At 30.8% G+C, this 27,329-nt stretch overlaps 1 protein-coding gene across 1 annotated transcript in view; it reads right to left on the bottom strand.

The window, feature by feature from the left end:
* The window catches only part of LOC139425651 (uncharacterized), a 28,061-nt gene extending 1,468 nt beyond the window's left edge, over positions 1–26,593 (bottom strand). The window contains exons 1-2 of the mRNA XM_071181053.1: positions 26,509–26,593; positions 24,630–24,647 (exon numbers count right to left, since the gene is read on the bottom strand). Coding sequence (XP_071037154.1) covers positions 24,630–24,647; positions 26,509–26,593 — 103 coding nt within the window. The remainder of the gene's footprint in view (positions 1–24,629; positions 24,648–26,508) is intronic.
* Positions 26,594–27,329: the final 736 nt, after the last annotated feature.

Raw genomic sequence — 27,329 nt, 5'->3', positions numbered from 1 at the left:
AAGTCCTCCATGTTCCCACAACAAATCAATACCTCTGGGGGTACTGATCCAGGAGTTTCCTTGTCTTCTGGATTGGTTCAAAATTACAAGGCTACGGAGTTGAACGTAAGTAGTCGTAAACTCATAAAATTGGGTCGGCTGTTCAACGACGGTTATAAAAATAAAATAAAATGAGATATTTACAAATTTGATTTTCACTAAAAGAATTTTGTATCCACTTAACAACCAGGTTATCCCCTCTATTTTGAGGGTAAGAATTCTAAATCCATCGAAACAACGATTTTTCATTCGGAGAAAGTCGTTTTTTGTAGTTGATTTTGCAAATTAAAATATAGTCTGCACAAATTAAACAGCATATTTGAGGTCACTCCTTCAAACCATTAGAGTACTAGTAGATAAAAATCTGATCATCAGTTCAGAATTATTCTGAATAGTTCGTTTTTTTCCACTCAGATATTTATTTATAGCTATTGAATGTTTAAAATATTTGTTTAGTTTATTAACTATAAAAATTTTGAAACAATCTAGTTTTTCTTATAACATTCTTAAATAATCAACATTACAAAAAAATTAATTAAGTTTGTTATTTTTCTTTAAGATTGAGCCACCATAAAATGTCTTATTGAAATGTCTTACAAATTTAACATAGTATTTAAAAAATGCAATTTTAATTCCCTTCTAACCACGCTTTTTTTTAAAATATAATAATTTTTTTTTTGTAATGTACATACGTTTTGATAAGGATAGGGAGATTATACGTTTAAATATTTGTTTATTTAGGCGTTAGTAATTGAATGTTATGTTTTTATTAGTTTACTAAATGAAAAAAAGGCACTCTTTACTTTAAAATTGATCCATCTTGAAAGTCTGATCATGCTTTGAAGAGTGACAAAAATTTAGCTTCTTATTTGAAAAATACTATCTTTGCAACCTTTTAGCCAAGTTTTCTTAAATTTTTTTTTTAAAGATTTTTATATAAAGTAAAACATGTTTGTTTCTTAAAAGGTGCAATGTATACTTTTAAGTACTCCCTTGGCCCTTTCTGAAGTTTATTTCTTCAAAACTAGTTGAACATATTTCACCCTAAATATAATATTTCGTTCATTAAAAATATAAATAATAATTTCAATCCATATTCACCTTTAAACCAAAGGCAGTTTTCTAAATTGGTTAGAACGTCCAGGAAAGGTGACAAAATTTGATTTCACATTTATTTGAAACTTTTTAAAAATTGCAAGTATTGCTTTGCAATTTTTTTACAAGTATGTAAATATGTTTATAAATCTCCTCGGATTTCTTTAAAAAAAGTTATAAAATTTGAAAATAAAAATTAACTTGATGTTTACGATTATTTATATAGCTGGAAGCGCTATGCTGCAATATCAAACATTTTTGGTCATTTTTGAACGAAAATGAAAAATAGAGATAGAATTCATTTTTAGAAAACTTAAAAAGTCTGCTGCTGTAATAGGCCAAAAAAAGGACGAAGGAAATATTTTCAAAGGCAAAATTGTAAAGATTACTTACTTTTTATATTAGAAAATGTAATTTTACCCCCGCTCTACTGGTAAAAAATTTATAACTATGCTAAAATGATTTGAACAGAATATCGTTTGAGATATTTCATTTGGTGTTACAACAATTTCTAAATACTGAAAAAGATAAAAAATTATTACACAATTGGAGGAAAAGAAATAGGGCATAGGTTATCGTACGGCATACAGCTAAAGAAATGAGTCCTTAAAGTTTTGGAGGTGATTCACTATGGAGATAATTAAAAAAATGACGTTTCATAAAAATAATTTTCTTCCCAACAGTGATAATGTAATTTAAATTACTCAGAAATGATGCTTGAAGCTTTGGAGGACAGGACAATTTTTATAATCAAGTGTTGATCCCAAATTCAATGCGCAGATGGCATTTTTTGTTGCTATTTTTAACTAAATTTATTTTGATTTTGATCTGAACTTATTTATTTTATGATATGAATTTTAAGTCAAATATCTCAATGTCACAAATTAAAAAACAGAAAAGGTTTCAGACATTATTTGAAACATTTATGTTTGCTTCTCTTAGTCTTCTATTGGAACATACAGTTTCGAAACATAGTTGATGCAGAATGATTCAGTGGCGAATGGGTGCATGAATAAAGAAACCATATTTAATAACAAATAAATTTAATAAACAAAATAAAACAATATGACACGAAAAGGGGCTCTCCAATGAGCCATCTAGTTCAAACCATTGCTTACAACATAAGTGATTACATAATTATTGTGAGTGATTACAACGCCCTCTTCTGCTCAGGCAGAAATTCGCAACAATAGTTGAATCTTAAGAGTGTGAAATGTCAGTTTTCATCTATAAGGTTGGATATTCCTGATAACAGCTTCAAAAAGCTATTAAATTGGAAAAGATTTACTTGTATCGAGCGCGTTTCTTAATCCCTACCAGAGAGGTAAGGAGAAAAAAAACGCTAAGTTGTCGAATTAAAATATGGAAAATGAAGTAATGTGAAAAAAAGTCAAGAGAAAACGCGATGACGGCCGAAAATTAACTGGGAAAATCTTCGGCCACCAATACAAGATGTATTTACAAGCGGTATGGAAGTGAGGACAGGAGCTCATTTCGTTAACTATCGATTCGTTCGTTAACTATCATTTCGTTAATCGACATACAAATGAAACACGAATCCAGATTATCAAAATGAGTTGATGTGACTGGGGTTGAATGAATTTAGGTCTTATTCAAGTTGCATTTATGCCCTAGGTTCAAAATAATGTGCGGCAATAGAGGGTTCTTTGAACCCTTAATAATGAATATATTTGTCGTGTTCTCGTATTCTAAATTTAAAAGCGCGTCTGGTTAGCCCGATGAAGCCATGATTTCAATGGCACATGCATGAGTTAAACACCACAGCTATTACAGATGTAGATAGAATCTTTAAGGGATTTTCATTGAGTTTCGATAACAGGCTTAAAAATGATTTTCAAATCAAAACGGGCCAGTAAATTTATAATGTTGTATCATACTGAAGTGAAATGCAGTATAGTAACAATGTCACTAAATGGATTAGAAGAAGAGGCACTTCTGTGTCTAGTGAGTTTAGCAAAAGCTGAATAAATAGAAAGGTGAAACCTACGCTTAACTGGAGGAAGTTAAGTTTAGAATTTCGGAGGAAGTGTATAGTCAGAGCAGAGTCAAAGACGAAGACAATGGAATTAGGAAATGCCGAAATGTTTCTGCAATTAAGGTAGTTAGAAGGGTGTTTTTTTGGGTGTAGAGCTATGTTTTGTTGTTTGCCTCATAGGTTAAGGAACTTGTTTATTTCTTTGGACAGATTCGAATGAAAACTTTTGGTGACGAATGAAAGGATTTGCATAAAAAAATCATATTAGAAAATTCGGAGAAATTTTCTGAAATCAAACCCTATCATGCACGAGGGAAAAAAAAGATGAAGATAGAAATGTAAGACATTCTATCTAAGAAGAATGTTGTAACATTCTTCTTTGAAATCAAGAAATTTGGTCTTCCCAAGTTTGAAAAATAGTTACAAAGTACATCCACTAATGGACTTGCTAACTAAGTAAAACTCCAAAATAATGATATCGAAATACCCTCTATTCTCAGTAACAACATAGCTCAGTCACGTAAAATAATAAAATTAATAGATGAATATGCAAATATTTCTGTTGGAATGATGTGACATGCACCAGAAAGAATTGTTTATAAAGCGCTATCTATGGACGAAATTTGTAATTAAATTTGGGAGCAAAGTGAGAATAATCCAGTATCCTAAGCAAAAACTGGAAACCATGTATTTTTTCCATCTATCTCATTTTTTAGTTGCTTTCTTTGCATATTTTAGACCATCTCCCTTAAAGAGTCATGCAATATTTTCTTTCCTTCTTGATGGCTACATAAAGCAAAAATGTATACAAGGTTGCCACAGTCTGGAAAAGAATTAAAAGGTGTTGACAAAGAGTTTATTAAATTATCGTAAATTTGGCAGCCTTTAATTTCACATCGATTTTAGTAATTCAGCTGGTCACTTGTAACACAAATATTTAATTTTATCCTGATCTTCAATCTTTGCTTGGTGACCCTATACATCATAACCTTTTAAAGTTTATAAAGACTGTAGGAATGTATTTTTTACTTTAAGAAAAAACATATCAGTTTGACCAAGAGTCTAACCTAGTGACTGGTGCAGTAAAGCCACCTCTGGCTCTTGTGCCAGAAAAAAAAACAGCAAAATATTTTGGATCGACAGTAATTAGTTGAAACATTTTGTCTGATTCCTTGATATTGCACTATCAGTTTTTAAATTTTCTATAAAGTGGCAACCCTGATATTAATATTATTACTCTAAAACACATTCTTGAAAAAAATGTGGCCTTATCAATAGTTTTTGGATTTCTTACTTTCATTTTAAAATTACTATCACGCACATATCAACATTCACACATAATTTTGCACATCGAAAGAATATATTTTAATTCATAGGAACAAACAAATGAAATGACAGGAGTTTAAGCGATAGAGAATTAACATACTGATCGAGATTCTACGTGCACAGCTGTTTAAACTGAAGAAAATAACGAAAAAAGTACTAAAACTATGAAAAATGTTCGCGACAAATGCTGTGAATATTTATACTTTTTTACGGCACAGGTTTTTACCTCGTAATTTCCAGGATGGATTGCCCCCACTTGCTTATTTACCACTGTTAGGCAAATATTTCTGCGCATTGACGATATACAGAGTTTTACATAAAATTTATTTATTTAAAATATCTCAAAATTCTGTATTCTTTCAACACCCATTTTTGTTTCTAGATTCCATTGGGATACAATTTAAACCTAATTATTTTTCTCGGTCACCTACAAGCTTTTGTTTTATTTAATATTTCTTACATTATTTTCAGTTTCTATAAGACTTGTTAAATAATTTTTCGCCATAGTGATCGCTAAATAACAGTACGAATGCAATTTTCCAATACTGTTTCACACTCTTGTTTCGTATTATTTTTGCTAAATGCGGATGGTGACTGGAAGCAGTTTTATATAAATTTTACTTTGAAAGTAAATATAACACATTTACCATTCCAAAAAATATAAAACCATAAATAAAAATTAATATTAAAAATGTTGTGTAGTAAGGAAATATTGGAGGTAATGTTTATAAAACTGATAAATAATTTGCATGTACTAATTAAATTTTTTAATTACCTTTTATCTGTATTGCTTCTGGTCCCGCAGTGGACTGATCGTAAAGACACGGTTCCCAGTAGAACACCGAAGACAAGCATCACCAGCTGCGGTCAGTAAGCAGATGGGTGACCACTTTGATCAGCCTTCGTAGGGGCCCAGGATGTACGGTATCGGTCCTCGTTAAACTGTTCTACTGTAAAGTGCTCAACTTTGCGCGCATTTTGTCGGGCTACCAAAACAGGGGAACTACCCCCCTGATGAGAATCAAAATTGCTATGGCATGTTTTCGGATCATCCTCAGAAATCTCGAATCATCCTTCGGATCATTGTGCAGGTCCAGTGCAACGTAAATAAAGTACTTATCTGTATTGCTTCTGTGACATGCAGATGTCAAGTTAATTTGACTCTTTTTCTGCTGCAATCGGTTGGGCCATCTACATTTTGCTGTTTGGAGACCCCCCACCAACTCAGCACTTGTTAGGTTTTACTCATTGTTCATCATATTTTAAACCCTTAACGATCGATTAATTTTCAAAAAAACGATCATAAAAGTGTCTATTTTGCCAAATACACGTATTTGATTAGTGCTAGTATCTTGTTTAATGTGAACTTTCCATTTACAATTACCTTAAAAATATCCTGGTACTGCTATATGGTTTGTAAAATGAGAAATAAAATTTTTTCCGGGCAAAAGAAATGAATTAGTTTTATTCTTATTGGCGCATTACTACTGAACACTCCAGTCCGTCAATATCACGGGAGCGAGATGGAAGGGGCTAATCATTTGCCCATCTTTTAACCATCATCGTCTTATCCTTTTCGGTCTTTCTATTGTATCTGTGAAAGATTTGGTAGGAGACTTCCATCATCCGCGCAATTGCTCTTTTATAATGTATAAAACTGTTTCTTTCCTATTTAAATGGTATCTGATTTTATTCACTTTTTGCCCCTGTTTCGTCATGTTTTATCGTATTTACATTTTTTTTCTGATTTTATTCACTTTTGAATGCGTGTTTTACGTTGTGTACAGTTTTATTAATTACATGTATGCATTTAAGTAGTATGAATTTTACCTTTGATTTGATTTGAAACCATTCGTTTGGCGCATCATGTCTTTAAGTGAACCTTATGGCATCAAATCCTACATTCTATCAATCTTGCTCGTACTAGAGTTAAAAAAAATCGCTTTGAACACTTTTAGTTTGATGATCGGATTTTCTTCAATCTTAATGGTTCGCGTAGGCAAATTTTAAAGCAGCTAATTAATTTGTAGACAATACCTTAAGTTACGAAATCAAAAACAAAAACGTTTTTCCTTCGAATGAACATACATTTTCCCAACGAATGAGGTTTCTTCAAATTATGCCAAGTAACCGCATTCTGGAAAATATGGTTCCCGTAGCTTTGTCAAGAGAGCTGTCGAAAGTTTAGATCCCTTATGTTAATTTCACACTTCTTGGCATTTCGCTCATCTCCGTCACTAACGAAGGAAATTAAACATAAATTATCACACAATTATGAGACTTGTTAATTCAATGATAACTCTGTGTAACAAAGAAATTTTTTGTAATTATTTAAAATTTTTTGTTATTAAATTAGCTAATGGTATTAAAATTTTTTCCACCAATTTAATGTAAGTAATTTTAAATGACAAAATTTAAAATTTGAAAGAAATCGGTGTTTTTTAGTGTTTTTTAGAAATTCAATTTTAGAAATACGTCTCTTTAAAGTAGACGAAGAACTTAATAAGTTTAAATAACACTAAAGAGATCTAAGATTTAAATATCCTTCCAACCAACATTTTTTGGAACACATTTTCCCATCATATATCCCAAACATTTCACATATCCTAAACCATTTATATCCCGAAAAATGTATTCAAGAAAGTATTTTATTTTGTCTGATTTTTTAACGTAAACTATTGTTTCCATTAAGTATTTAGTATATTTAAGATCACGCCCTCGGACCATTAGTATTGAATCCCAGTGTGTAAAAATCTGATCATTAGACCATAAGTTATTAAGTTTGTTTTTGATTTTTTTTGCGTACTATAGCTTTATAACTTCTATTAATTTTATGCTGATTGCAAACGAAAATATTTGGTTTGACTTTGTTTATTAACAATCATATCACTTGCTTTTTTTGTTTATTTTTGTCACTTTCACACGATTAGATTTTTTAATTTAAGTATTGTGGTAGTTAAATTATATGAGTTTAATGTTTATTCAATGAAATTTATTTTCCCATTACAGCAATATTTAAAATAAATAAAAAAAACCCAGGTATTTCACCCTTTTTCTCATTCATTTTCCAAGGCTATGGAAAATAGAAATTACGAGGAAAAGGTTTCACAGAATTGAATTAAGATAAATCATTGATTCGTTTTACAAGAAGATATCAACAACATTAAGGAATAATTCATTTTTAGAAATATCATCTAACAAAAACGAGCAATTTTCCACATGCTCACATTAGATATCTTTGATATGGGCTAATTTTTTCCTTAATTAATATCTTCTTTCCATTGTTTTAAGGTTTTGATTAAATTTATAGTCAAAAATTACTCCAAATAAATACTTAACAGACAAATGGCTGATAGTGAAGATGATCCTGATTGTTGGCAAAAACCCATTTAGGTGAGTTGCACCAGTCAAGCTGATTATAATTTGCTTCAATGAGCACCTCGTGTATAATGATGCTCAAAATATTTTTCCTGTTGAAGATTTGCTGTAATGATTTCCTTATTAAAGAAGTATTGACTATTATACTTTCCTAAAACAAAAAAATATAATAATAGCCATACTTTTCTAGCGATAAAGGTAATAATATATTTCAATGGCATATTTTTCCTTCTGGGAAGTAATAAAATGTAAAGAGAGTGTCTAAACAAAGTAATTCATTTTTAAAATTTTTTCAAAAAATGTAACCATTTCATGCCTTCTAAAGCTACAAAATATTGCATGTATCTTTGAAACAAAAAGTTTCTTAATTGGGTGGAAAGTTTTGATTTTATCTTATTCTCGATTTTAAAAGAATGAAATAGAATAGCTAAGATACATAAGGAAGAGGTAACGAATTGTTTAATTTTACTTGTAAAATACAATATTGCTTGTTTTTGTAGAAATCGTGTCATAATTACGCTTCAAGTGGATTTTGCATTCTTTTTGAAAACAATGTGATACAAAAATGTGGTTATACAATTTCCAGTTATTTCGCAATTTCTATAACAAATAACATTAAGGTGGGGAAATTAGTAAATGCTATAATTTAAAATTATATATTGAGCATTGTCTTAAATGTATTTACAAAACTAATACGACAACAACTGACAAACTTTAAGAGAGAATGAGAATTTTTCCAAAACAAATTGATTTCTTGCATCATCATTTCATTACAATGAATATTTGGTTAAAAACAAAACTATACGCATACATTTTAGTATTTCCACGAGAAAAATCTTTTTTCTTTAAAGTTTCAGAAAAACAAAAGGAAAGTACATTGTATTTCAATAAAATTAAGATAATTAAAACAATAGTTATTAAAATTGGTGACACGATACCCATCATCTTAAAATTTTTTTGACGTTTCTACGCGCAATTGGTATTTTATATTTTGTATAACTGTTTTATTCTATTTACAATTTCATCTGATTATATTAACTTTTTGCACCTGTTCTGTCATATTTTATGGTATTTATATTTTATTTCATTTTATTCACTTCTGAATATGCCCGTTACAACATTTGTTAAATCATTTTTTAAATCGGGTTTGATATTCTATTTTGTTGGGTCCCAAGTCATGTCGGAATCCCAGGCAATGACTTGGCCAATGTTGCTACACGATCTGCTACAAGCCTTTTCTCACTGTCTATAGCTTACTCAGATGTAAAAGCGCATGTAAGACAGCTAATAAAGTCTCTATGGTTGCAACAGTGGGATCTCCAAATCAATAATGAATTGCACACTATAAAAACTGATTTGGATCCGTTGCCCGTGTTACGTAATAAGAGGGCAGACGTCAACCTCACTCGTCTCCGAATCGGCCACACTCGATTGACCCATCTTCACTTGCTGTTTCGTGAACCCCCTCCTCATTGCAATACTNGGTATTTTATATTGTATATAATTGCTTTTACCCAGTTTTATTCGCATTGTATTTTATTACAACATACCGTTTCAACCAGTTTTATGCAATTTTAATCAATTTACACCTTTGTCTGATTTTATTGACTTCTGAATGTTTTGCGTGTCATGTATAGTTTTAACAATATAATGTATTTTGGCAAAACAAATAAGCCTTATCTTACATTTGTTAGCGAAAAAAACCGTTTGTTTGGAGCAGCATGTCCTTTTTTGGACCTTGTGGTATTAAACCCTACATTCAACTCAACTCAACTCAACTGAATATGCCTGCTATGTCCTGTGCAGTTTTATCTATTTCATATGTTATACTAAGAAAAAATTGTAACACTCATTTTACTTTTGACTCGTTTTGAAACCGCATGTCTGAAGCAGCATATCCAATTCAATAAGTCAATCAGACTAAAAATTTATTTCTTAAATTGACCATAAAAACGTGCCGTTATTTTTACTATAATTATGTCCATTAGATTGGATAGATATTTTCAATTCTCAGGATGTAGCCGAGGTGGCTCAGGGCATAGAGCATTCGCCTCCCTATGAAGTGAACCGGAATCGAATCTTAGCTATAACTGGTCGATACGAATTTCGCTAACCAAGTGATTATGCATGGTGTGTTAGCGTTGCAGTTATAAGGCTTCGGTTTATTATAGCGCTGATTCAAATTTCGGATCAGATTTTATTGGATAGCTAAAAGCGACCTCATACATACGGGTTAAATGACCCACGCTTGATGCCGATTACAAGCATCCAGGAGATAGAGCTTCCCAATGAGGTGACCCGGATTCAAAATACAGCAATGGCTGGTCGATACGAATTCCGCACCCGGCTTGCACCAACCACAGTGCTGACGTAAAAATATTCTCCCTGATAGACGGATCCTGGGTTAGAATCCCTTCGCCATCAGACTGATCATTCCATTGTCTTCTGTATTGGGTTCAAAATTACAAGGCTATAGAGTTGAACATTAGCCGTAAACTCTAATTTGGGTCTTGTGTTCCATGACGGTTATGAAATAAAATATAAAATTCTCAGAATGGGATAACAGTCTACAAATTGAAAGAATTAAATACATTGGAACTCGGATTTAACGTCACATCACCTGTGAATAGTGATTTCCCGATTTTAACCTCTTTTCAGCTTGGTACCTTTCCCTTTCCTTCGTCAATAATGTAAAAAAAAAATAATAAAAAAATAATAAAAAAAAAATAATAAGGCTTCTTTTAATAACGTAACATTTAAATACCGACAAGTTGGAGTCTTGTATAACTTCTAACATTGAACAAAGAAGAAAAAAAACGTGTTAGAAGCTTTAAACGTAATATCATCCTGATAAAAAGCTTTTCAGAACAGTGATTTCAGAACACAATGCCAAATAGTGGCAGCATTTCAGTAGTGATGAAAAATACTGAGAATTTTCAGATCTACCACCCTCATTTAATGAAGCAGCAGAGACTGAACATTTTCTTCCAAGGAATGACGAACAAGAGAAATGGATGACCTGGATTACTGAAAAATTAATTGTGTATTTCAAGGACAAAAAGGTAAACAAATATGTCGGATTTTTTTTCATTAAAATGCCCAGTTTTTTTCTCTTTACCGAATAAATTAAATTCAATTTTCAGTTTGAACTGAGGTTTTTAATTAAATATAATTAAATTTGTATGCATTTAAATTTCAGTTTTCATGGAACTTTTCATGTCCCCAATATAGCGACGTCCTTTTATTTACGGAGAGCCAGGCTGACGAGCGTCGTTAAATCAAGGTTCAGCTGACAATAAATGAGAAGATTTTTGGCATTTACTTTCAAATGGGAGAGCGTTTGAAACTGGAATAGAATATCAACACTTCTTTTTGTATTTCTGATATAATGAGTGATACTTGAAATAAAATTTTTTGTAAGGTCATCTAATCCATTAATCAAGGTCAGAAAAGCATTATGATAATCATTAGTTGTCATTCGGTTGTTATCTTTATAATGTGCATTGACTGATGATACCGTAATTACTTTAGGAAAGATTTTATTAAAATAAATGATTCAGTAAATTTTTTGAACAGGGAATATACATAAGATGTAATTTTCGATTATTAAGAATTGCACATTTCAAAGCAATCGGACAACGGTAATTTTGTTTAAAAGTAGTATTAGGTTCCATGCATTTATTATATCACGTTTTAGTTTAAAGAACTGACATCCGAATCTTTCCTGACCAATCAACTAATTCAAACCAAAAATTCAAATTTAAATATTTTTTTCTTCTTAAGTTAAAGATAGTTTTTTCACCGTTTAATTTCCTTATGGGATAAGACTGTTTGTTGCAGAATATTCTTTTATGGAGTTTGGGCTATCAAACCCGTATTCGATCAGTCACTAAAGGAGTCCGCGCTGTGTTATTACATTCTTTAAAACTTTTAGACTGTTTGTTATGTTACAATTTTTTTAACCGTTTTAAAATTTAATGTTTGGTTCAACAAGTTCACCTCTGGACTGTGTACTTCAAAAATTTTATAGCCAACCAATGAATCAATTTTTTAATAATTATTTTAAAAGGGTAAACAGTAAAATGTCTTTGATTTTACACTACGTTCATCCGATATTTACCTTTTCAAATACGAATGATCACATTATATGGCGCATTTTTTAAACATAAATTTTTGAATTTTTTTTTATCCCCATATTGAGCTTGTTACAATACTGTTTTTATCATCCGTTTGCTGCAATATTTTAAATATTCTGCTTTGTTTCGTTTTAAAGTAATATTTTATTTTTAGGGCTGTTAATTAAAAAAATGTTGATAGTTCATAATCAATAATCTTTAATATTAAAAATATGAAAAAGTATCTATGGAATTTAAATTAATTTGAATCAAGTACAATTTTTAATTTTGCTACTGCTTCATTTGTAGTGTAACGTGCTGCAGTTGTTAAAAAAGAACATTAACAATAATTAAGTAAAAAAAAATAAATTTAGATTTTTTAAGCAAACATCATTTAATTCCTCAATAACATACATAGATTTATTCAATAACATATATCGATTATATATAGATTTAACATTTAATAAACATGATCTAATAATTTCTTTTTACGAATAATAATTTTCGTTAGCTTTAGTTCTCCTCAGTTAACAAAATTCCTCAGTAAACAAAAAAAAGTTTTTTTTCGAGAAATATTTTTGGACACAAACAAAAAAATAAAAGTTTTAATTGATCTTAAAATATTATTTTTTAGCTATTTTATGAGTAAAACATTCAAATTAAAAATATTTTCACTTTTAAAGACAACTGACAGTGTAACTAGCTTCATCCTATTATAGAATTATAAGAGTAATATCAACTTTTAAACAATTATAGTTAACATAGTACAAACTTTTAGAAAATACAAGCTTTTAGAGTTGTTTTGACAAAACTAACAATATTGTATTGCAATAACTATGTCAGGTTTACGCATGCTCCAGGTCGACTCCGATTTCATGAATATGGGAATGATATGAAAAAAAAACTGGTTTGTTTACACTGTAGTGCCATTACGAGCCATAAGACTTCTGAAGGGGCGGGATAGTCTGGTTGGTAGGGCGTTGGGCACAAGTATTCTTGTGCCAATAAATTGCAGCTGACCATACAACTAAGCTGTCGCGAATTCGATCTCCTCCTGTCGAACACTCCGTGTAGTAAATGGTGTCTGCTTCACGTTAAATCTGTTGGATCACAAATATTTCATGTTCCCATATCAAATCATACCTCTGGGCGTACTAAATTGGTGATTGATCTTTCTCTGGTTCACGTTAAAATTACGATCTTTGGGTGTAGGGATAGGTTCGCCCAATAAACGGGTTGTGACGTCGGTGTGTGGATGAAGTTGTATTCTTTGCCATAGATAGCGCCATTGGAAAACAAGAAGCACATCCTCTGCCTTAAATTCGATCGGTTTCACCAAGAAGGCTAGCTGGCATTGGCAAGTGGCATTAGAAACAACAACAACAAAACTTCAGAAAATACACATCTTTACATATCACCCTTTCTCGAGGTAGAATCGTTCTAGAGTGGTAAATTTTGCTTCCGAAAATGAACAGTATATTTAAAATTAGACTTATATATTACCATAAAACTCATGAATAAAAAAATTAAAGCAATTTTAAATTGTGAGCAAGCGCAATGTGAATATTAAAATAAAAAACTGCACTTTAGACTGAATTGTCAAGTGACATATTTTTATCATTTGCACGATACAATTTACAAGTTTCACTTCTAAATAAAATATATGTCTGCATTTTGTTACGTCTTTTGAGAATTCTTCAAATTTAACCAGTTAATTTTTATGAAAAGTTTACATATTCGATATATTTTATTTAAAAGGATAAAACAATAACTTATGTTTTTTATTAAAACTTTTTATTTGTTTCAGGAAAAAAAAATTATTGCTAATTAGATTAAAAAAATTTTACTTATTTTTGTTTAAAATTTTGTGGAACACATTATTTATTCAAAGCTTTTGTATGAAGCGTTAAAAAATCCGTATATTTTAGAATGTTTATTTTATTATTTTCTCGTGATTGGACTATCTTCTAAAGCGGAAATATTATTTATTTTTAACTTTTAAACTGTAGATGGAGAAGTCCACTAAGCATTTATTTAATTGGTATAGGTAATGAACAATGCCGAAGCACTAATTACAGGAAAAAGAAAATCTATTATTGAAAGAGCATCGTCATTATTACTGACTGATATCATAATGAATGATTTCATTTTGTCGATTCAAGGACGAAGTGTTTTTGTTTTGAGTTTTGAAAATTCATGTAGGACTATTGGTATTTAGAAATATTTCAGTTTATCTCCAAGGTAAACGAAAAATAAATAAAACAATCCAATAAAATAATAGGAAATTTATTTGATTCTCTTTAAGCTTACAAAAATTTTTAACCAATCAATTAGTTTTTCTGTAATTAAGAGGCCATCAGTTGTTTACCTTCAAATCATTATTAGTTATTTTATTAATTTTGATAATATAATTTTAGCGACAATTTGATTTTAATTGATTATTCAGCTTTTCTTTCAATTTACCGAAGTGTTTTTAATCAATACAGCAAGTTGATTGATTGCATATAATCAATAACTTTCAACATTATTTTACTCATGTTGGAAACTCCTTTTTTTCTAAAATTAATGCAATATTTTGATTATTTATATACATATATATATATATTCTATTATATAACTAGTTGTTTATGTAACTAAAATCTAAAACTTGAATGTTAAGATTATTTTTCTATACTAAATAAAAGTATTTATTAGTATTTAAATGAATTGTCTTAACTTAAAATTACTTACGTTTCCCTTTAGTCCTATAATTATTATCTTACAAAACCTTTTTTTTTCAAAATCGTGCAAGCAAACTGAAATGAAACATGAAAAATAACAATTTTACAAACTTCATGCTTGATTTATATATGATAATGGATACAACTTCATTATTCATTTTAGTAAAGTGAAATCAAAATTTTTAAAATTCAGTTTTTCGGGCTGATTAAAAAAAATTTTTTTTTTTTGATATCTGAAGCAAAAAATTTGATGCGTCTTTTAGGAGTAATTTTAGGGTTGTGAAAGTTACTTAGACTAGTTAACATTTTGCGTTTTAGTGCTGTTAAAAAATAAAATTCTACGTAATAAAAAACTTTCTTTTAGTCCATTAAAAAAACATATTTTTTTATCTATTTCATTCTTTTTCAGCATGTTAATTGATTTATGTTGGAAAGAAGCTGGAGTTTTAATTGGCTATAATTTCTGTTATGCGACAAATCAGCGGTATAATTTTTTAAGAGGTCAGGAAATAATTGAAGCTTGTATTGTCGTCAAACTCATGGCTCCTGTTAGAATTTATATATCCTGCTAGTAGAATAGTGCTCAAAATTTTGAGTAATGGAAAATTTCATTTATTGATGATACTGTGATAATGTCAGCTAGTAGTGATTGATAACCGATTGGAAACTTTTCTTGCCGCTTATCACAAAGCTAAAGTTCAAATTTGAGCAATATAGCTAGTCGTGAGAATAAAAATTCCACATAATTTTTCCAATGTATCCTTTTAAAACTGACAAATAAGAGCAAGATAAAAGTATTCATCATCCTAATTTTTTTTAAAAATAATTTTTGCATCATTTGAAAGACATTTTTAAGACCTTTTAATCCTCAGTCGCGTTGAACTTTGTCTTTTTGTAACTTCAATGTTTATCTTTTAGGAAAACACAAAACGATGACAGTTTAGCGAGTCTTTAGTTTTTGGCAAGAATCCTTTTTTGTAAAATTATTAAAAGATACGCTCAAATAAGCTATTTCAAGGAAGTTTGAAAATTGAAGAAGAAAAGATTTGGCAAAAAGGAGACGATTATTGATTGTTTTGATAAGTTATAACTTATACTTAAAACGCAGTTTTTCTTTAAACTCACATATCACTTTAAAATGTTTGACAAATTTTAGTTATTAAACAAATATTTGTAGACTTTTGCGTTTCATGGCAGATTAAAGCAACTTCTTTGAAGTTATCCAGCGCTAACATAGGAAAGAAAAAAGCGTATTTAAAATATACACTGCAAATTTTATTTTATAACAGTACCGTCTGTTTTTATACATAAAAAAACAATAGGATGATATTACCCTATAAAACTGTCTAGTTGATGAACTGCATCTCAACATTGCTATTGTTGCTACTAGAGCGCAAATCGTGTTTTCTAGAAGAAAGAAAATACAGATATCTTGCTGCTTCTTACATCGTACATGATTTAACGTTTATACGATGTATTGTAAATTACAGTTTTTGTAATTATTATAAAGCGTGAGACAAAGGAAAATAAAAAATTCTAATTTATTTCGGAAAAACGAGCAATATGTGTCAACTAATAGACTGTGTGATAAAAAAAACAATGTAATTTGTGAGAAGAAAAGAAATTTATCAAACAGTAGGAAAAACTTTTTTTTATATTATTCCGACTTTTTTTAAAGTAAAAGCAATGAATTTGTATTCTTTAATTTGGTATTCAAATTTCCATACCAACTAATTTTAAATATAAAAAAAATATTTTACTGAAAGTTTTGATTATTTTTTCTCATTTTCCTATTTATTTTTACATCAGTTATAATAATTTTTATCAGAATTTGATTTTTTGCCTTATTTCAAATGTACAGTGCACAAAAGAAAACGGACCACCCTGACTAACTTTTTTCTAATAATCGGATTTTCATTTTTTAGGACTTAGTCTTAACGGCTCTAGGGGGGTGACCTCAAATATGCTAATTAATAAATGCCGACGATATTTTAAGTTACGAAATTAGACACAAAAACGTACTTTCTCTGAATAAGCCTATCTTATTTTCGGACGGATGCAGATTTCTGACCGCAATTTGGAAATATGATCCCAGTAATGTGGTCAGTAGCGAGATTTTTGAGTATTTCGCTTTATCTCGAGAAATTTTAAGCGAATTGAAATATTTTTACTCACAGTTATATAATTTGTTTTTTCAAAAGATAATTTCATGCTTTTAGTAAATATATATTAGTTTTATTTAAGAATGGTGAAAAAAGCTTTGAGCTTAAAGGTATACAATTTTTTGTGCATCATTTTTAAGAACGTAATTTTATGTAGCAAAATACAAAATTTGAGAAATCAAATTTTAAGTATCTGTCTTTTTTGAAATTCGATTTCTCAGTAACTATTCGACAAATTTCGCTCAAATTTTCCATTTTGTTACATAAAATTACAGTCTTTAAAATGATGCAAAGAACTGTATGACTTACAATTGAAAATGTTTTCGACAATTCCTTCAATAAAATAATAAAAAAGAATAAATATTTATTGAAAGTGCTTTTTTTTCTGCATGAAATTATCTTTAATTAAACGAATTTTATAATTGTGTGTAAAATTTTTTCAATTCGCTTAAAAAGTTCGAGATGTAGCGAAATATGCAAAAAGTAAAATTAACATTGAGGTGTCCTAATTCTGGAGCGCTCTCCTGACCAAACTATTGGGGCCATATTTCGCAGATTCGGGTACCCCCGATATTTTGGGGACAAAAATTCGAATCCGTTGAAAAAAAAGGCATGTTTATTCGGAGAAAGTACGTTTTTGCGTCTGATTTCATAACTGAAAATATTGTCTGCACTTAGATATTTTTTATTCCCCCTCTCGAACCATTAAGTCTGAGTACTAGAACGTAAAGATCCGATTATTAGATCAAAAGTTATTCCGGGTGGTCAGTATTTTGACACACTGTACATCCGATTAGGCTCCTTCTATGGCAAGTAAAGGCTTTTTCATTTATTGATTCTCCCAGTTATGCAATACCTCCTAGAAGAGAGAAGGACTCCGCATGGTTCAATTTAGTAGTTCCTAGCATAAACTGCACAGAGGGGGATTAATACGAAATATCACTATGTTACTACGTTCGGACTACTGATGGTTCGGATTTCTCGTTTATGATAACTCGGTAGAAGCACTTCTTTCTAGGATGTGTTGGCTTAGGGCCATTCTCAAATTTACTAATAGCGTCTTGATTAACATTATTCCGGTTCTAATTGATTTACTCATTTCACTGTTCAACGAATGTCAATTATGTGTATTTTATGCAGATAATTCCAGAGATATTTCCAGACATTTAAGACTTCATAATTTTTTCTGTTTTAAAACCTACTGTTAAACCGAGCAAGTACTTTTTCGTACCTTATGTCATCAAATTTTACATTCAATTAGCTTACATGGCAAGTTGGACACTTATATTGAAATGCTCGACTTCTTTCTTTTCGCTATACACTCCTTAGTTACTGTTTTTAACTATTGTTTACATAGACACTTTCAGGATTTTAATCAACTAATTACATTACTACTTATTAATATTACTTCCAAATGTTAATCCTTAAATAAAAGAAATTAAAATAAGATTAATGTGGTTTTTTAAATAATAAGGATAACATTTATTTCTTCGTATTTCAATTCTTACAAAAATCAATTATTAACTAATGACTTAACGTTTTTTATGCAATATTATCTTAGTGAGTTAAACAATAGTAAAGAAATTTGTACAGAAAGATATTTATATTAGTTTAGAATTGTGATTTTTACACAGAATTTCTTTTAAATTTCTTTTTTACTTGGGTAAATTTAAAGCAGCTTTTTGAATTTGGAAATCATTACGTTGGAAGGTAATTGCATACATACTTATTCCTATTAACTACGAATTGGAGCATAAGGCTTCTATCATAGCCTTTCCTCTCACTCTATTTGTGGCTAGATCTTACATTATAGTTGGAATGAGGAGACAAATAGCAAGTTACACAGTCTTATACCAAATATACAACCAGTAATGAAACAAACTTTGCCGAGAAAATGCGAAGTTATATTGAATCGTTTGCGTGTTGGTCATACACGTATTACACATAGATATCTTTTTCTAGGTGAACCTGCACCAGATTTCTCTAGCTGTAATGAATCATTAACTGCTAAACACTTTCTGACCCAGTGCCATAAATTTATATTTCTAAGACAACGATATTTCGGAAATATTGCATATACTCAGATAGTATGAGTGTTTTGCGCCAGTTGGAAAATTTTAGCAGTGGAAATCATCCGATTTTATGTTTTATTAATCACTTGTTGATTACACTTCACAAAAATAGATTTCATATTTTATTCTGTTGGGTACCAAGTCACGTCGGTATTCCAGGGAACGACTTGGCTGATTCGGCTGCACGATCTGCAACCTCTGATTTAACTCTATTTGTACCTTTCTCGGACACAAAAACTTATATTCGACAGTTCATCACATCTGTTTGGCAACAACAATGGGATCTGCAAATTTATAACAAGTTACATTCAATAAAAACAGATTTTAACCCTTATACTGTCTTGAGTCTGCGGCATGCAGATGTAAAGTTAAACCGTCTCCGAATCGATCACACTCGGCTGACCTACCTACACTTGTTATTTGGGGAGCCTCCTCCTCAATGTCACACTTGTAAAAATTTACTCACTATTCATCATATTTTAATCATCTGCCCATGTTTTAACCGTCATCGGCTTATCTTTTTCGGTAGCTCTATTTTAAGTCTACAGGATTTGTTAGGTGACTCTCATCATCGTAACATTTTTGCGTTTTTACGCGCAATTGGTCTTTTATACTGTATATAACTGTTTTATACTATTTACACTTTTATATGATTTCATTCAGCTTTGAATGCAACTGCTTTATAATGCTTTGCTACATTTACATTTTATCACTTATCATAATATTTTATCACATTGGTTTTACTCACTTTTGAATACATCTGTTTCATTGTATCTAGTTTAATAAATTCCGTGTGATTTTTAATAAGGAAAATTTGTAATATGCATTTACCTTTATTTTAAAACCGTTTGTTTGGCGCAGCATGTCCTTCTTTGGACTTTGTGCCATTAAAACCTACAATCAATCAATCAATCAATCAACGATATTTTGACTGCAATTATCCTACTTTACATTTACTTATTGGTGATAAACCACACTATAATCTTCTTTTAAGGACATTGGATTTTATACCTCAATCTAATTTTACCTTTTAAAATTTACCTTTTTTAATATTTTCTCTTTTATTTAAACCAAGTATTCATTTTTTAGATTAAGTGCATGGTGCGGTATTGCCATTTCTAGCTCCTACGCCAAATACATCAAATGACTTAACTATTTGTGGCTAGATATTTTGCCTTGATGTCTTTCTCTAGATATCTTATTGTTTTCAATACGTTTGCCATAATCCTGCACCAAAAAATTTATTTTTGGTCTTCCTCTTTTTCTATTATCTTGAGGGCTCCAATTAAAAATTTGTTTTACTTTAAAGCAATTACAAAATTTTAATATTTTACAGTGGCTGCAACTTCTTATGGGATTTTTCTCCTTCCATACAGACTCATACAGTTTTAACTTTATTTTTCAGACTCAGCTTAAAGTAATTTTTAATTAACTTAGATCACTCAATTCCATTTAAGTTTGGTCAATTCCGACTTTCGTGCCAATAAACTTGACTCAGTATTCAATTCAAATAATTGGCTTTGAAACTAAATTGCACTAAAAAAATGCTAAGGAAATAAAAGATAAAATTTCTTCAAGAATTTTTTTTTCTCTAACAGTATGTTCTATAATGTACGAGTCTTTTATAGAAACAGTATTTAATAATGTAGAGCTGAACTGAAAGATGAATTTTGAGAATTTAATTAGATTTTATTTTAGTTTTCATTATTTCCTTTTACTTACATAATTTTATTTGTTTTCATCTGCTCTAGCCAAGAAACCTGTATTATTTTGTTAGAATTCTACTAATTAAATCCTAGTAATCTGTCTTCTCATTTACATTACTTAGAATGGTTTGCTGTTGCATGTCTCATTCCAATTCCCTTATAAATTTGTATATCCTCTTACTGAGAAATATATACGTACGCTATTTCTTTAACTCTTAAGTAACTTAAAAATATTTCTGCAAAATACTTTTTGTTTAATTTTATTCATTTAAATAAATTTTAAGTAAACCGAAATAACAAATTTTAATTTTAAAGTTTATGTTTCAAGATAAGGTAACTTTTTTTTTGTAAGTATATTTTACGCTTTTCAAAATATTTATTAAAGCCTTGTAAAAATTTTATTTATGAACTGGTTATTATAAAAAATAAAAATAAAGTTTTATTATTGGGAGTACAAATTAGTTCGGTTCGTTTTCAAACGATGGCTCTGGCTGTTATGAATGCTTCATAGTGACAGCTGGTTTCGGTGGTTTCAGAGAGGATAGACATCTGTCAATAATATTCAGTTTATATCACTTTGAGTTTCATACAAAAACCCTGTTTTTTACTTTGTTGAATATGTCAAATTTTGTGGTGTAACTAAGCAGCATTTGTTGAAGGTTTTATGTTTCTGCCTTAATTACAAGAGAAGTTCAGCTTAAGAACATCGAATGCTTGTAGAAGTTTATGGTGACAATGCTCCAACTGATGCAGGAAGTGGTTTCGGCGTTTCAAGAATGGTGAAAGAAGAATGGTGAATGGTGTTGTATACTATGAGCTGCTGCAACCTGTTGATTCCATTGCGGGCGGTCTATATAGGCTACAATTGATTCGTTTGAGCCGTGCATTACGAGAAAAACAGCTGGAATACGAACTTGTTATACGAGCATGACAAAGTTATTCCTCTGCATGATAACAATCGGCCTCATGTCACAAAAGTCGTAAAAATTATTTGGAAACGCTCAAGTGGGATATTTTACCGCACCCGCCCTATTCACCGAACATTGCTCCTTCTGATTATCACCGGTCATCTGCAGGTCATCTGCAGATATCTGCAGGTCACCGGTTCACTTCTTTCACAGAAATCGAAAAATGACTCCTAACTTGGATCGTCTCAAAAGACGAGAAATTATTTCGAGATGGAATTTGAAAATTGCCTGAGAGGTGGAAAAGAGTAGTAGCCAGCGATGGGCAATAGTTTGTTTAATTTGTTCATTCATTTTGTTCAAAAATGAATGCATTTTTGACCACAAAAAAACGGACCGAACTAATTTGTGCACTCAATATATTTATTTTTAATACTGTTTCAGAATTTTTAAATACAGGAACATTTTTAAAACAACTTGCAACCTTCAAATTTGAAATTTGATGTCAAGGTTCCATGGATTCATAGAATAAAACAAAACAAACATCAATAAACATTGAATTTTTAGTAAAAAGGGATCAATTACTATAAATAAGGAAATTGCAATCGTGAAATTCACCTTATTAATCAAATCATCATACTAACTTTTCTCAGAGATTAGTTTTCTTTAAATAAACACAGGTATATATATTTTATAATTAAACCTATTTAATTTAAATTCAAGAATAGAAACTGAAAATATTTATATGCTAAAAAATTAATTAATTCCTAAAGAAAATTGGAACATGTTTTTCGAAGTTCTATTTTTGTCAAAGTCTGGTCTCATGGAATTTATTTGAGCACCCTTAAAATGTTCTCTTAATAAGTTTAGAAGTATTACTTATGAACTCAATATGTTTGCGAAATATATATTTAAAATTAGCTGTGAGAAAATGACATCGTTTTTTTTCTGTATAAATTTTTTTAAAAACTGATAAGACTAACGTTTAATTTTATTGAAGTGCTTTTCCCAATAATATTGCTTACAAACTGGGTTATAGTAGAAAAAATGTTTTCTGAGTAGTGTTTTTCTATTTTCTTGTAAACAATATGGAAATAAATTATCACTTTCAGGATAATAAGTAAAAAATACCTTAATTAAGACTTAGCGTGACTAAGCAACGCTTATGAATTCTTCACAAAAGCATTTTTATTATTCTTTACTTATTATTCCTTAAGCCGCTTTAGAACCAAAGGCATTCTCGTCTTTTTCTTTCAAAAAAGTCTCAGAATGTAAACTTTACCCTGGAAGCTGATCAATAGGGCAATTATTATTACCTAAACAACGATCAGGGTAACTTTTCTTTCAACAACAAGCAAAATGAATGCTTGCTTGTCTAAAGTCCAAAATACTGCGACAGAAATTCATTGCCTTTGGGCCTAAATTAGCTTTTTCCACGAAAGAAAACTGATTAAAATCATTAATCCTAAAGTGATGTTTTCGAAAGTGACATCAAAATACCCAAACATGTTCTATCTATGTTAAAAATAATCTTTTAACAATGACCAAGGCTCTTCAGTTAGGTTTTTGGCATTATCTATACCTAATTAATGACATGAAGAGTGAAAATCACTGGTTATTTAAAGCTACTAGCTTATGCGAAATTGGTAAATGAGCTGAGGTATTATTTACACTCATTTAATCTTCTTAAATAATGTTGATGGTTTTATAACAGGTTAGCGGTACATAGATTTTATCTTCTTCCTTCTTTTGCCAATTAATTGTTCTTTTGACCTGTAGTTTCGATCAAGCTACTTTATCACTTGAGAGGCTGCTGAATTTGGTTAATCCATTTTAATTTTATTTAGTATTAAAGATTTACTTTCGATTAATTTTCACGAATAAAATGTTGCGATTAAATAAATTTATTTTCAATTAACCACATATTCATTGGTTATAAATACTGGGAAGTCTATACTTCCGGGTACTTCCTCAATTTTCTCATCATATTTAAATCATTTGCCTATATTTTAATCGATATTTAGCAACATTTTAATAGTTTTATTTCATGCATACAAAATTTATTGGATAGAAGATTGTTACTGAATGAACCAACACCTGTTTGCTCTAGTTGCACAGAACCACTAACCATTAAATACATTTTGACACAGTGTACATCTCAGAAAAACCTTGTTATTTTAATTGCGATGATTATAACTTATCAATTTTAATCATTAACGATTCTGAGATAAGCCTTGTTGATTATTTTAAAGACACTGGATATCTTACCTTATTTTAAGACAAAATTCGAATATCAACCTAGTGATTAGCCCGGTATGGCCTCTTACACCACAAATAATGAACTAACTTGGATAAAACTCATAATGTCAAAAGTTTTACGTTTTTACGCGCAATTAGTTAAGGGATTTTCCAAATTTGGGTTAGATTGCTTCTGTTCCCGTACGTAAGATTTAAAACTACAGCACATGTGTGAACGCGTTTTTTTTTAAAAAAATTTACGAATTTTTATGTTTCGCAAGCTCTAAGTACGCTGTGCTTGAAATGTATGCTTGAAATGTGTGAATGTTGTAATATGTTGGTGTATCTTGTATATATGGCTTGTAAATATGGGTCCTACGACTTCGAAATGCTGTAGTGATCTTTCCTCTACTTTTTGTTTCAGATTTTGAAGATGTTTGGTAACTGATTGTAAATGTTTGTTGAAACACTGGCACTTTAAATATTGATAAAGTTTTTATTTTAGCAGCGGTCGCTCAAGGGATAGAACGTTCGCCTATTAATGAGGTGACCCACATTCGAATCCCAGCGGTGGCTGGTTGTTGCGAATTTGATCTCGGCTCACATCGACAAGAGTGCTGACTTAAAATAGCCTCAGTAGTACACGGATCGTAGGTTAAAATCCCTAGCCATCTGGCTTACCATGAGTGGCTTTCACGGTTTTTATCTACTTATTACTCAAATCTCGGTTAGTTCCAGCAAAAAGATCTCAATGAAGGCTACTGTGTGCCTTATCCAGGAGTCCCCTTGCCTTCTGAGTTGTGTTGTAAATTACAAGATTACAAGAAGTTGCACACTGTTTACCTGACATTCGAAATTTAGTTGCAGAATCTCTTACCCAACTCAGACAGGCCAACTGGAATAATGAAATAAACAATAAATTACATGAGATCAAATCAGATATTAAACCATTTGCACCATTGACTAACTACAATAGAAAAACCCAGGTACTTATCAACAGACTACGCATTGGGCACACCCGCTTGACACACAAGTATTTAATTTTAAATGAAGCACCTCCACAATGCAATTTTTGCAAAGAGTCTCTTACAGTAAAACATTTTCTGACCCAGTGTATGAAATTTAAATCTAAAAGACGACAGTACTTTAACTGTGACTTTCCGACTTTATCATTCTTACTTGGAGACACACCTCATCAAAATTTAATACTGTACATAAAACATATCGGGTTTTACAACTTGATTTAGTACTAGCTATAACCTAGTTGACAAATTTTAAATTAGTTGTTTTAATTTTGGACAAATTGCTCATTTTAACCTAATTGTTCTCGTTTTAACAAAGTTATAGTAATTTTAACCTAGATTTAGGCGCGGTATAGCCAAACCATGGCTTTTGCGCCAAAAATTTACATCAATCAATCAATCAAAAAACAAGAAATTGATTAATTGACCAATTTCGCATGTATATAAATATATATCATTAATTTTCGTCGTTTTTCTCTTTGTTCTTATTGTTCTATGTTATAGTGATCACATTTAAAGCAGCTTTAGCGCTTGATATTATCTACTATTAAATTAATTTCGTTTTCTTTTTGTCTCCGTTTTTAGTTCGGTTTTCTTTTTTTGTGTGTTTAGGGCATTGCTCTTTGAGCCTAATTTTTGGATTTCCGCAGTAATAATAATTTGGCGCCTGCTAAAAATCAATTCAAAACAAGCAAATCTTATTTCTTTCTTTTTTTTGAGATAAGTATTAATTTTCTAAAATTATTTTAATTATCAAACTTATTAATTGCAAACTTTAAATTATCCTGTAAAATATTATTACCTTGCGCTCATCCGTTTCGGGCACATCCAAGGCAACTAACAAAATAGACGCGCTTCAGTATTGCAGTAAGAACGTGCCATAAGATATCACTTTATTTATGCTTCTGTTTTCATATTTTGTAATCTGGCAAATTTATTACGAAAATATTTTAAATCATTCTTGAAAGATTCCGGTACGCATAAGTTCCTTTTAATTCGCTCCTTAATATGTAGATTTCCTTTCGTGTACTGTTCTCTAATCTCCTTACATTTTATTTTCTGTTTTTTGCTTGTTATATTTGTTTGTTTTTTCGTATATATTTTTCACTTTATGTGGTTTAATTTCGTTTTAATTGTTTTCAGTGCTCCTCACACTATTGTATTGATTGCTTTGGCTATATTAATACAATGTTAGAAAGCACTCCTTTTTGCGGATATAATCGTGTGGGCTGATGAAGAGATTATATCTTTGTTTTGTTTTCCAGATTTTTTTTTAAATATCAAAAATTGCATATTTTTAAACACTTTTGAAGAATATTTTTAATAATTTTTTTCTCTTGTCATTTTTTTAATTATTATTTTCCATATTTTCTCAATATTTTAGCTTATCTTATGACACGTGGTCATGAAAGACGACGTCAGAAATGTGGTCGGAAAAAAATCCGACATCGGAAAAGAGACCGGAGACTTGTTTCACGACTTGTCAATCAAAATCGCTTCCAACTTCAGTTAGTGAATGAAGGTCCATCCCAACCTGTTAGTGAGAGAACATTGTGACGGAAGCTGTATGCAATGAACATTTGAAGTCGAACACCTCTTTAGAGGCCATTGCTCACACAGACATATAAATCTGCGTGATTTAAGTAGATTAGAAGTCACCGAACGTGGATAGTTGCTGGCTGTTAGAATATAATATGATCTGGCGAATCACGTTTTTGCCTTTTTTCAACTCACGCACTTCGTCGAGTGCACCGAAGACCAGATGAAGTATTTCTTCCTGTGTGCAAGGTGAGGTTCTAGCCGGAGGTGGGTCTGTCATGTTTTGAGGGTATTTTTCTTATGTATTGGGCACCCTCACTGAGGTAGCCACTAACTTGAAACAGTCTGTTTATTTGATCATTCTGGATAGTCAGGTGTTGTCTTTAAGGCAACATCTTCATGAAGAGTATGCGGTCGATACTCCTATTTTTTAAGATGACAACATCAATGTTCATCTAGCTGGAAGAATATGTGAGTGGTCCTATGAACACTCAGACACTCAATTACATCTCGACTGGCCTGTAAAATCATCTGAATTGAACCCCTTCGAAAATTTGAGGGACATGTAGGAACAACGAGTGAAACGACGAAATCAACATCCTCGCAATTTGGTGGATTTGTGCTATCAAATCCTCAGCGAGAGGGCTTAAACTGGAAAACTGGATTCGACTCTCGAGACCACAAGGTTTTCAAGGTACTTGATAAACCTTGTGGACTCACTTCCTAACACATTCTTAAATGATGTGTTTCATGATTTCATTAAGGGTGACTAATTTTTTGCTTGGTGTGTGCTCATATATATATATATGTGGTGCCAGCTCCTGTACACAAAGCCGATCTCAGTTCCTATCTGTGGTGCCAGTTCCTGTGCTGTAACCCGATATCAGTTCTCAGATCCGTCAGTTAGAAGTTCCGCAAGTCTATGCAAGCCACAAGCTAATCCCTGTGCACGACGAGGAAGCAGTGGGGATTTCCCAGAGGTAGAGCGGGATGGAGAACGAACCGAAAAAGACGTG

This window comes from Parasteatoda tepidariorum, chromosome 5, assembly GCF_043381705.1.
Source record: "Parasteatoda tepidariorum isolate YZ-2023 chromosome 5, CAS_Ptep_4.0, whole genome shotgun sequence".
Classification (NCBI taxonomy): Eukaryota; Metazoa; Arthropoda; class Arachnida; order Araneae; family Theridiidae; genus Parasteatoda; species Parasteatoda tepidariorum.
Note: the sequence above shows the minus strand (reverse complement) of the source record. Positions and strands in the feature narration are given on the sequence as shown.